Source organism: Cyprinus carpio, chromosome B11 (genome assembly GCF_018340385.1).
Source record: "Cyprinus carpio isolate SPL01 chromosome B11, ASM1834038v1, whole genome shotgun sequence".
NCBI lineage: Eukaryota > Metazoa > Chordata > Actinopteri > Cypriniformes > Cyprinidae > Cyprinus > Cyprinus carpio.
In genome coordinates, this window is record NC_056607.1 from 19457480 (window position 1) to 19470064 (window position 12585).

The window sequence follows — 12585 nt, forward strand, 5'->3', positions numbered from 1 at the left end:
AGTCCCGCCAATTTAAGAGTTCAACCAATCATACAAAGAGGTCGGGCTTTGATGTTCACTAAAGACACACACACATATATGGTTTCCACAAAAATACTAATCAGCATAACTGTCGTCAACACTTGCCATGTTTCTATCCACCTATTTTTATCCGCATTTTGGGATATCGCATAAAAACCGCTGGATGGAAACAACAAGATGCACTAAATCCTAAAAATGTGCAAAAAAAAACTTGTGCGCTCAACTAAGTCAAATAAATTTCTTATCCAGTAAGAAAACATGCGCATAAATTACGATGGAAACACTTTCACCAAATAAATTCCTTAATGCGCATAAAAAAAGACAAGTGACTTTGTGATGGGACAGCATAACTGGACGAACCAACGGACCAATCTCATTGCACAGCATCTGCTATTTTGTCATTCTAAAATGCTTGAGCAAAGTCTCGTCAAAGTGCTTCATTTTAATTAACTCACAGAACTGCGTTCCCAAACAGCAGGCTACAAAAATAATACAACATGACCACGTTTCGTCTGCGTGCTTTGAAGCTCGTAATATTTTGTATACAAAAATAATTATATACAGTGCCTTCTCCTACTGCAGCAAATTTAAATTTTCTTCGTACTATTTAGTAAAAGTTAATTAGGAAGTGACGACTTTGTTCTCTTCAAATCACTGGATGGAAATTGTTCTTTATTTGCAAATGTTTTATGCGATGTTCCAAGTTTGTTCCAAGTTTATGCCCAGCACAGGCCCCGTTTCTTCCCTCAGGTAATCCATCTCATGAACACTTGACAATAAATGTGGAACACACAACACTATTATACATTTATTTATTTAAAATTTGCACCTAACATACCTGTACATACTAAATTGTGTTTTGTATAATGTGTTTTTGCTATTTTGCACATTGGATATTTTGTATACTTGTATATTATTCTTTTTATTATCTGTGTTTTGTCTTGTCACTGTCATTCTGTCACACTGTGGAGCTTCTGTCACTAAAACAAATTCCTTGTATGTGTAGACATAACCTGGCAATAACGCTTATTCTGATTCTGATAACTCTGGATGGAAACATAGCTACTGAGAGTAATAAGAAATGTTTCTTGAGCAGCAAATAAGCATATCAGAATGATTTCTAAAGTTTTATGTGACACTCAAGACTAGAGTAATGATGCTGAAAATTCAGCTTTTGCATAAGAATAATTAAATACAGAAGATTATTATTTTATAATATCTCATATTACTTCTTTCAAAAAATGTTTTAATGTTTTTGAAATTAGTCTCTCACCAAGGCTGTATTTGATCAAAAATACAGTAAAACAGTAATATTAAGAAACATTATGCACTGCATATAGTAAGTGTTTTGTAATATTTTGTTTTGTGTTTACTATATTTTAAAATATAATTTATTCCTGTGTTGGTAAAGCTGCATTTTCAGCATCATTACTCCAGTTTTCAGTGTCTCATGAACCTTCAGAAATCACTCTAATATATTTTTTTATATTATACACTTTACAGTGAGACACACAAAATTGTATAAAAAAAGAAAAGAAAAAGAAAAAGAAATCTGACATGATGTCCTTTATTAACCACAAAGGAGTAATCTATCTTCCTTTCATTAAAAAACGAATACAGGAAGAGACAATTGTGGGTAACAGAAAGCCCCATTTGTGTTGAATAGAGCTGGGTGACAATGAATTCACGGTTACAGAAATCTATGACTGTATGCACAAGACGCCTTCCTCCGAAGCCTGCCAAATGCTTTCACTAATGGCTTGCAATTAGTGTGTCATGGCACGCACACAAAACATGCATTATCTTGATGAAATCCCAGCGAAAAGGGTCTAATCTAGATGGCGGATGATGTTATTGTGCTGGGGACCCGACCGGGCTTTTATGAAGTGTTGAGTGACAGGACCACGGCGCCACAGAATAAAGAGTTACATTTGGTCCTGCCACATGATTTCCATGGAAGAGTCCGCCCTCAGTGGCCTTGCCTTCTGTTTGTGTCATTGGCTATACTGGCAGATTAAGCCGAGTGTGATCAGTGGCAGATGCACAAGAAGGAATTCAGGAATTCAAGTAACAGTGACAAAAGCATGCTGGGCTGCATTATCAGATGTAGGGGTTATCAGATGCAGGTGAGTCTGAAACACAATCCTTGGTTGGTTTTTTACAGTATTGATCACGGTCTGTTAAGGTCAGTAATCTATCATTCACAGGCTTGCCAAAAATGTCAGACTGCTGTTTTCCAGCTCCTCTTATTTTGTTGTAGTCCGTGACTGAGATGTTTTGAACAGCACATGCACTGAGTCTAAGGCAAAGCCAAGCTTTTTAGACCGTTTCAAAGTGCATAAATGCTTAGAATGTTTTTCATTTTGAGAGAAATAGTCTTTCAAAGGGTATTTCATCTTCTTTTCAAGTCATGAAAAGAAAGCCAGTGTGCACTGATAGAAAATGAAATGCAACATGTATAGGTGGCTTGAATTCCAATTCTGCAGAGGTAAAATGCTGAGATAATGCGGTTGGTGTGATATGTGCAGAGGCAGATGATTACTCTTGAGAACAAAAATTCACATTAAGCTAGATTATGTTTTTATTACAAATGCCTGAAAAATCAAACAGAATGCACTTGGTGAACTCAGCAAGAAACAGCAGCCATCTACACCATAGATGCAATCTCTGCCTCAGATGTCATGCCAATGGACCATTGGTTGAATGTCAGATGCATAATGCAAACAAAACAGAAACATTTCGGGAGTTTCAAAGTTGTCATCTAATTGGCTGAATTAGATTTCAAGGAGATGCGTGTATCGTGTTCTTTGACGATCCACGTGAAAACAAAGCTGTCATGATGGCAAACCAACTGATGAAAGAAAAAAGCTGTAGTATTTACAACTGTGACATCAGAATCGATTAAACACTGGATTTTCAAAAGTACAGTATGTTAAGTAATTCTTTAATGAATGATTTATTGGTTGAGTGCCAGTCTGTTGTTCTAGTGACATTGACTTTACATTTTCACACCCTAAACTTGATGCTGAACAAAATTAACTGATTTACATGTTCCTGGATCAACATCCATTTTGATCCTGGAACAACATTCCAATAAACCAATCAGAATTGGGTGATACATTTACAGGAAATGTCAATTTTAGCCTTATAACCAGAATAAGGTCCTTCTACACCCTTGTTATTCAATCATTTCCTACTGATTTTAGAGACAAATTATGGGTAGGGTTAGGTTTAGGGTTAGGTCTATATTTTTGGACAATAATGTTGATCCAGGATCAACAAAAGATGTTGATCCAGGAACATGTCTTACTTGGGAAAATCACGGTCACTGTTACTGGTTGATTTACATGTCTGTCAGACAGCCTCTTGGCCCATGAAAGATGAGATCCAATCCAGACCTTTTGTTGTCAGTCTGAAGGCTACATGAGACTACTACAGATGAAGCTCAGATCAGAGACTTTATATAACAGAAATTGGAACGTTCAATACCCAATATGGCTGCTCTGGTGAAGTAAGTCCCAGCTTCCAAATTAAAAAGACGATCAGAAACTGGAAAAGTCATCATCTGGGTTTTAGGACAGTTTGCCTCTTGAAGCTTGACATATTATAGAAGCAGCTGTCCCAGCTAACAGGGAACATTCTCAGAAGTTTATCAAAGACCTAAAAAAAAGTTATTCTGGTAAAATTGATAGAACATTCATTCAAAGTTATCTGGTCCTTAATAATGTTCTCAAAACATTAGCATTCCATTTTTCATGGAACTTTTTTTTTTTTTCTAAAAAGTTTTAATTGGATATTTTTAAATGCTACCGTTTAAAAATAAACATTCTGCTGTTTCTGAATGAACATTCAAAAGTAACATTCCCATAATGTGTCCAAAATGATAACATGGAATGCTCCTTTAACCAAGAAAGAAAGATTATTATTATTTTTTTTTTTAAACTGGATGTTTTGAATGTTCAGTGAAAACACACAGAAATAACTAAATATATGAACTTTAGCAAAACTTTTTTAGAACACATTTTTTTTTTTTTAGCTGGGGCAACATGGTTGGCATTGTGAAACATTGTGAGAGTGTTTTTTTAGTTTATGATACCATCAATTAAAGTTTATGATACCATCAATTAAATTAGATATGAGTTGAACTTGCATGACTAAAAATAGCTGCCAGAGTGCATTACCAAGCATTTAAAGGACTTTGTCTCTGAAACTGCACTTGAAGGGAAATTGAAATCAAGTGAAAATTGAGCATCAACAGTTTCACAAATGCTTTGAATTTTTTTTTTTTTTTTTTTTTTACTCCATGTCCATGTGACACACTATCCTTTGTAAACTCTAGTGTATAGGTGTTCTGATTGCACAACATAGTTTCCAATCTCAAAGCTAAGCTTTAACACATTCAGACTGCTTGTATAGCAATCTGCAAAATGGACTTTCTTTCTTTCTTTCTTTCTTTCTTTCTTTCTTTCTTTCTTTCTTTCTTTTTTTTGGAAGAGAATTACATGTTATACTGATGTTCTCTAAACATTTCACATCTGAATACAGTTGTGCTGTCAGATTATATATAGGTCAGATTTATGTGAACCTATATCAGGTATAGCGAGGGAGGGAATACAAGGTGGGCTGAAACAAATCCCAAGGTTATTACTAAAAGCACACGATGCAATGTCCTTTATCTGTCAGAGACAACAGCGTGTGTTGATATATATTGCTTAGGACACATAAATAATGAAACAAACTTGCCTTGATCATCATTTAGTGCAGCTCACCTTAAGATCATAGTGAAATCAGATAAAAAAAAAAAAAAAAAAAAAAAATATATATATATATATATATATATATATATATATATATATATATATATATAAATAAATAAATAGCATGTAGTATTTGTGGCAAAGGTTGTGTACATGTGAATGTGACCTATATTTTGAGCTGTCTGAAAAAAAGAGATATATTTATATATATTCTATGAAAGAGACTACTGCCTTTTACTAAGGTGCAGGGGACATGGATTTTAGAGAGGATTACCTAAAGCTTAACATGTTTTAACATACCTAATCTAGAAAAAAAAAAGTTACATAAAACAGTTGTTTGTCATCCCAATAATCCATAAGTAATTCACATGACTTTAGTCAATCAATTAAAGCTTTGTGAAGCAAAAAACTGCATGTCTGTTGGAAACAAATCCATCATTGAGGCATTTTAACTGTAAACTGTCACTTCTGGCCAAAGTAAAAGTCCATAATCCATAATTCTGCTTCCTCCAGTGAAAAAGTCCTCTCACATCAAAATCCACCAACTTATTTGTTCAGAATGGTTTTCCTTTGTGAACTGTGCTTGATCCTTGCATATTTATCTCCTGATTCAGACGAGATGTCCTTTTCACCGGAGAAAGCAATATTATAGATAGAGACTCATATTTTAGCCGGAAGTATTGGTTTGAAGTAAAAATAAAGTCTTGATGGATTTGTGTTTATTACAAACACAGAGCTTTTTGCTTTACAAATACTAATTAATGGACTGGAGTGGTACGGATTACTTTGGAATATTATGATGTTTTTATCATCTGTTTGGACATTCTGGCACCCATCCACTTTTTTAAAATAATTATTTTTTTATTAGGAAAAGTTTAAAAGGTGTTAAAAATAGCAAATTTAACTTCAAGTTAGTATATCCTTTTCGAATAGGATACTTTCTAAATACTTTCTGAAATTACTGGCATAACAAAAGCATATTCAGTTTTTAAGGTACTGCATAACAGGATTGACCCACTGTGTTTAATGAATTGAACCATTCAATGAAATTTGGGATGGCTGAGATCAGCGATGTGCAAAATCAATTTAAGCGTGATTTGAACCGGGATGATTGTAACCACTCTAAGCTTGTGTGTCTTGGGAAAGCTAGTGTGTCTCTGACATAGTGATAACACTCATTGCCTTCTCTAGTCCAGCTCAACCAGGTCTCGTCCCATTCGTCGATCTTTGTGATATCACAAATCCCGGAAAATATGCGTTGTAGTCCAAATAAGTTGTTCGTTGTAGTTTTTATAAAGTGATTTCTGTTAAATAAAATATCTCCTTTTGAAATGGACTTTGAGCTTTGTAACTTTGCAGACCTTTTTTATGCTCAAACAGCAACATTACACACTAACTAAAAAAATAAAAAAGTGAAAAAGCATAATAGCCCCCCTTTAATGCAGGACATGAAGGTATTTAACCTGCCGTTACAAATGCACTAATACTGTTTTGATATTTTAAACATAAAACTTTAAAAACTGATATTTGAAACTATTTAAAAAAATGAAAAGATACTTTAAACGTGAAATTAAAACGGCCAGTAGACAGCAGCAATGTGTGCTACACTGCTGTTCTGCGAAGACGCGGAGGGAGAAAGGCATTGGAACTCAACAGAGTCTCAACATTTTCTGACCTGACATGTTGATTTTTAATTTGTTTGACAGGGACAGCTGTGCGCAAACAGAAAAGCGCACACACACATATATATATACATATATATATATATATATATATATATATATATATATATATATATATAAATTAATTTATATATATAAAAAAAAATCTCCCCATAAAATATAAGGGCCCCCTTTGATGTCTATGTGTGCACGTGCTTCGTTGAGATAAACATGTTTCCTTCCAAATCAAATAACACCATTCCATGTCACGTCAAAACTCACAGGTTTTCCCTCTCAAAACATTAACACTATTCCTCATCGTTTACTCTTCTCCCTGTATAATTTCAGTTTAAAATAGACAGACACGCACATGTTGCTACAACAATACCCAATTAAACAATAAAAAGTCTCTCAATTTACTTTGTGTTGTGCTCTGTAATCCCAACAGAAGTACTTCTTTTATTATAATTGGTTCCAGAGCACCCATTCAAAACATCACCACAATAGCATCTCTATTCCAAAGACAGCTGCAAAGCAAGATAAGTGGAAAGTATTACTTCCATAGCTCTAACATGATTTATAGTGTTGTTACAACGTCTCAAAATATTGAAAGTGTTGTGTATACCTGATGCCTCCAAAAGAACGTCTTCAAAAGATAAATTGCACAATTGCAACAAACCAAGATATCGGGAAAAACTGCATGTACAATTAGAGGCAAGAGGTCACATTACAAAGTAAGCACAGGCAAGAGATTTTAATGCCACCAAGGGACAAACCAATGGCTGAAATGAAAAACCTCACAGGTGATGCATCTGGTTAATAATATAGCACTGAGACACCGGGATAAAGGCCTGTGATATTGATTTAAGCAGAATAAAAGAATAACAATCACTTCATAAAAACAAAAATGAACCTTTCTTTTATCACACCTGGCAATTGGAAGTCATTCATCCAAGTCATCCTCAAACAGTCCCTGTGCATCTTTGATTGGATGGTATTCTTCAATTAGCATGCTAATGAGGGCATCTTGTGTCTCACTGCGTCGAAGGCTCTGACAGGACAACAGCAATTAGCATAAGCCATTATCAATTTACTGAGAGACAGAGACTGATTGGTGGAGGGGAGGCAAAGGGCCACGGAGCTGGACTTTTAGACAATGAAAAGTTCAGATGGTAAATGGTTTTCCTCCTTGTTGTGATCACACTACAGGACAGCAGGTAGAATTTGCATATCGGATAAACGAGAGGTTGCACATTCACATTCAAGGAGATTTTATTTTATTTTATTGATATATTTTTTTCTGGATGTTTAAGTTTTGTCTTTTAAGATGGTAATTTATCTCAAACTTCAAAAGGGACTTTGAATAGCATCTTGATGGAGCTGACTGAACTATTACTATCTCAGTTCAAAGAATTCAGAGCATTCGAAGACATTTCAGATACAGTGAAAGTACTTTATGTGACTGTGTAGAGCTCACTGAAACTAAAGAAAAAACTGAACTATGCAATAATAAATCAATGGAATCAGTGAATGGGACACATATTTTTGCTACTTTAAAAATATTAATTCATGATTTTTTAAGAACCACTTCAACAATGCAGAAAGAATCTGAAAACACTATTGAGCCCAAACCTGTGACTCAGAAGGTATGCCAATAAAACGCGCAAAACATTTGCAAAAAGTATTTGCAGGCCTGGTTTGCATTCCACAAATTAAAGAAACCAAACTGAGATCTGTGTAAGCTATAAAAAAAAATTCACACACATTAACTCTACAATAAATGGTTTGGCATTGTGTACGATGCATATTTTTGCTCTTATGACACATTGCTTTTTATGTTTTTTTTTTTTTTTCCTCATGTAAATCAAGTTTACATTAAGTACGTACTTGAGTAAATGTAAAGAAACACTAACACAATATTACTCCTTTAAAAAGTAGAACCACTTATCCTTTAATTTTTACATAAGCAAAAGTACTCGATTTTTAATGTACTTTAGTAAAAAATATTTTACTATAGTAAAACATCAAATTAGGTTATTGGTCATTTTCAATTTAAGTGACATAGTACAAACATAAATATAAAAATAGTTTTATAACATTTGAAACTGCTAAGTCAGCAGGGAAGATGTTTGAGCATTCATGTGCACCATTTTTAAACATTATTTATCATTTTTACCTGAAGTATCCACATTGTGTATTTTTAAATAAAATATAGTGGTGCAAAAGGTATAAGCATAAACAACAAAAATGAATGAATATGAATGTAAAAACGTTTTTTGAACAAGTGGGAATTTTCTACACATTCTCCAGCTTCTTTTGTTAAATTTATGACAAATAACCCAAAGCCTGCCAATTCACTAGAAAGGAGCTATAAGCGCATACTGTATATGCACACAATTCCATCTCCAGCTGCTTTTCAAACAGGTGCTTAGTGTTATGCAAAGTATAGTGAAGCCATATTGCAAAACTTCATCCTGAGTCCTCTCTACCTACTTACATCACAGTCTCATCAATTCCTTTTCCCCCAAGTGCATTTAGTGCATTTTGAACTACTTTACAAACATTATGGCCAGACTGCTGATGGTAATGGAAATAATTATTCCACTGAACTCATGCCATTTCTTTCTAAGTAAGTTTTTCAGGAGATATTTTGATAGTTGCAGCGGTGAAGATCAGAGCTTACTTTATTAGGTTGAAATGTCACAGGTGGACTGGCATTTAGGTTAATGAAGAAAAGTATTGTCTGGTTTAAAATAATAGGGCATGCTGTCATTGGATCAGGGCCTCTGACCTACAGCACGCTATACAAAGCAACTGATACATCAGCAAAATTTAAATGTATTAACCTTTTCTATTGCTCTGTTCACATCTGATGCGTAAGAGGCTGTCAGTATGAGTAAAAACTCACTGAAGTTGCCATAAAGTTACACAGAGTTAATAAGCAAGGCAATACTAAGGTTTTTAAAGTGTTTAGTCATAATTTCCGACAAACTACAATATATTCACATAAATCATAAATGAACCTGTCAGAGTGAATAAGATGCTCCATATATCTGGAAACTTGAGCAGAATACAAGAGCTATATTAAGGTTAGATAAGTTAGATGAGTTATATATCACATTATTGGAAATGCCATCTGAATGCATAACTCAGACTCAGTGTTCACTGTAAATGAGATACTGCAAAAAGGTTTTATGCAAGAAGTTGGGTGCAAACTGTTCAAATACCAAGAGCTTGTTGAGTTAATTTACAGTCTAGGATAAGTGTCAATTCTGCATTCAAAATCAAATTCCCCTTAACTTTAAAGCGTTCAGTCAATCACATGCCAGTTTAAATTTAAACAAAATAAGTAGGTGCCCTTTGCCAAGAAAATTTATTTTTCTTTCTTACTACAAATATAATAACCAAAATTACTGTATTTGCACTAAAAATAGCAGACAGCAAGAAAAAAATTGTGTGATATTACATGTAAACAACTGAATTAAATGTAAGACATTCTCAAAAATAAACTGCATATACACATTATAGGAATACTGCCAGATTATATTTTTCTTTGACCAACTGACCTAAGTATGTGACTGGCCTTATGTGACTGGTCCTGACTTCCTGGGGAAGTATTGGCCTAATGGTTAGAGAGTTTGACTCCTAACCCTAAGGTTGTGGGTTCGAGTCTTGGGCCGGCAATACCACGACTTAGGTGCCCTTGAGCAAGGCACTGAACCCCCAACTGCTCCCAGGGCGCCGCAGCATAAATGGCTGCCCACTGCTCCGTGTGTGTGTTCACTGCTGTGTGTGTGCCCTTTGGATGGGTGAAATGCAGAGCACGAATTCCGAGTATGGGTCACCATACTTGGCTGTATGTCACGTCACTTTCACTTTATATCTTTTTTGGGGAGTCTAGGCCACATGTGCAGATTTTTAATATAAGGGGATGTGAAGCCTTAGAAATAAATAAAAACATACAGAACATACAAACAAATAAATGACCCTATGTCTTTTGAAGGAGTCTAGGCCATGTGCGCATATTTGGAGTAAAGGGGTTATGTGAAGTAACTAAAAAAGAGACTAACAAGCATAAACAAACAAACAAACAAATAAATGAATACAAACAAACATACAAACAACCGACCCTAGTTCTTTTTAGGAAGTCTAGGCTATGTGCACATTTGTAGTAAAGTCGTTACGTGAAGCAAATAAAATGTACAGTACAGTGTATAGATTTGTAGTTAAGCGAAATGCAAAGCAATAAAAAAACAAAAAAGTAACAAATATTAATTTTTGGGTTATGGGGGGGCTAGGCCATGTGCACAGATTTGTTGTAGTGAAAGACTGAATAAGAGGGATGCCAAACAGCTACAGCAAGATACTGCATCAGCCATTAATGATAGTGATGGCTAGGTTTTCTGTAAACTTCTGGAACATATGCATTGACTCTATTTAAAGTCCTATTTGCAAGTTTCTTGTCCAAGTGGATATAAATGAATATTTATAAAGTACCTTTTGGGTTTCAGCTGCCAGTTGCTGAAGGGAAGGTGACGCTATGGCCTGCAGGGATCCAGAGGCTCTGACGGGATTGTGCAGGCTGACATAAGCCACTGCCCTGCTCTGAAGAACCACTGCATTCTCCTGTACAGATACACAAAACACAGCCGTCTACTGCCAACTGATGATAAGTCAGGGCCTTGACTGGTATTTTGGCATCAAAGCCTGAGTAACCCCCAATGAGACACTACAATTTAGTTAAATGTGCATTGTGAATAATATGAACCATTACTGTCTTTCTCATACTCAAAAGCTATCATTTTATTGTGCCATTATTAGGGGCTTCTTCAGATTAATGATGACGTTTGCATTGTACTGATTAGAACAAACTCCTTTGCCGAAAAGAATAATTTCATTAACACTCCAAAATCATCCGTCTGATTGAATCTTCATGGCTTGCTGATCATGTTAGCAAGCTTTTGTATGGCTGCTCAAGGCTAATCTGTACTATTTTTGTTTTTCCTCCATCGCTTTAGTTTTCAAACTGAGGAAGAGAAAAATGAAAGTGCTTTTGACCTACTACTAAACTCAACTCAAGGTTGCGACCCTACACATCGATGTATCAGAAAATTCAAGCATGTTTTTTTTTTAATCTACATCTAAAATATGCAGCATTTACATGTAAATTGTAGGTTATAATGTGACCTGGATGCCGCATAGGGGTCATAAAGTGCACATGCTCATTTGTCTTGCTCCTACATGAATTCCATGAATTCCATGTTGAAAATTGTTAAGGTTGTTAAGGTTGTTTAAATAAGAATTTTTACTTTTCACACAAATTATGATTACAGTGGCATTGGCATACTATTGATTAAGAAATACTTATTTTGCAAGGTTCCTTGTACATTTAACACTTTTACCTCAAAATGCTTTTTGCATCACGCAACCAGCTCAATATATAAGGCTTTTTTGACATAGTAAACTTGCTCAGAAGCTCACCTGGTACAGCATTGCACCTGTTAAGCGAAGCAGTTGGGTCAAGACCAGTGAAACACACGTCTCAATAAAAGAGCTCAAAGACTTGTACAAGCCATCTAAAGTGGCAAAACTGGAATAGTCAAATATTACCTTCCCCCACTCAAAGGAGCCGATGTTGCCCAGTGAGGTTCCCCCCCAGGAGCAGAAGACAATGGTGCGGTCAGGCTGCCAGCCCGCACGGGTTTGAGCCGTGATGGAGGCGATGATCTGAGTCATGACTGCAGAGCCTTTCCCCCAGTCCGCCAACGCACCCTTGTACCAGCTGCCATGACGACTGCCAACCAGTACATATCGATCTACAAGAGGAAACAGAGCAGGAACACTTACAAACAAAACAAGAACTAAACAAACACTCACGCACCAACAAACATGTTTACGCAGGCGGAGAGTCAATCAACTGCAGGGTAAAGCTACTAGGAGGATCTTAATGTTTATTATTATTAACAAAGTAATATTTATAATTTTACTGTAAAATACGTAAAATAAAAAAGCATGAATTATGATAATTTATAGAGAAAGGGGTAGCTTTCCCCAAAATTCCCACATCAACAATTACGACAACATATTTTTGCCTAAAACCCTGTAAACCCTGTAACATCAGCACTGTATTTTTATGGTAAATTTCT

At 35.3% G+C, this 12585-nt stretch overlaps 1 protein-coding gene across 5 annotated transcripts in view; it reads right to left on the reverse strand.

Moving 5' to 3' along the window:
* LOC109078415 (inactive N-acetylated-alpha-linked acidic dipeptidase-like protein 2) overlaps positions 1 to 12585 on the reverse strand; it is a 241726-nt gene that overhangs the window by 53938 nt on the left and 175203 nt on the right. For all 5 annotated transcript variants that reach the window (XM_042734434.1, XM_042734433.1, XM_042734432.1 and 2 more), the window contains 2 exons: positions 12050 to 12255; positions 10937 to 11065 (listed from right to left, as the gene is read on the reverse strand). In XM_042734434.1, coding sequence (XP_042590368.1) covers positions 10937 to 11065; positions 12050 to 12255 — 335 coding nt within the window. The remainder of the gene's footprint in view (positions 1 to 10936; positions 11066 to 12049; positions 12256 to 12585) is intronic.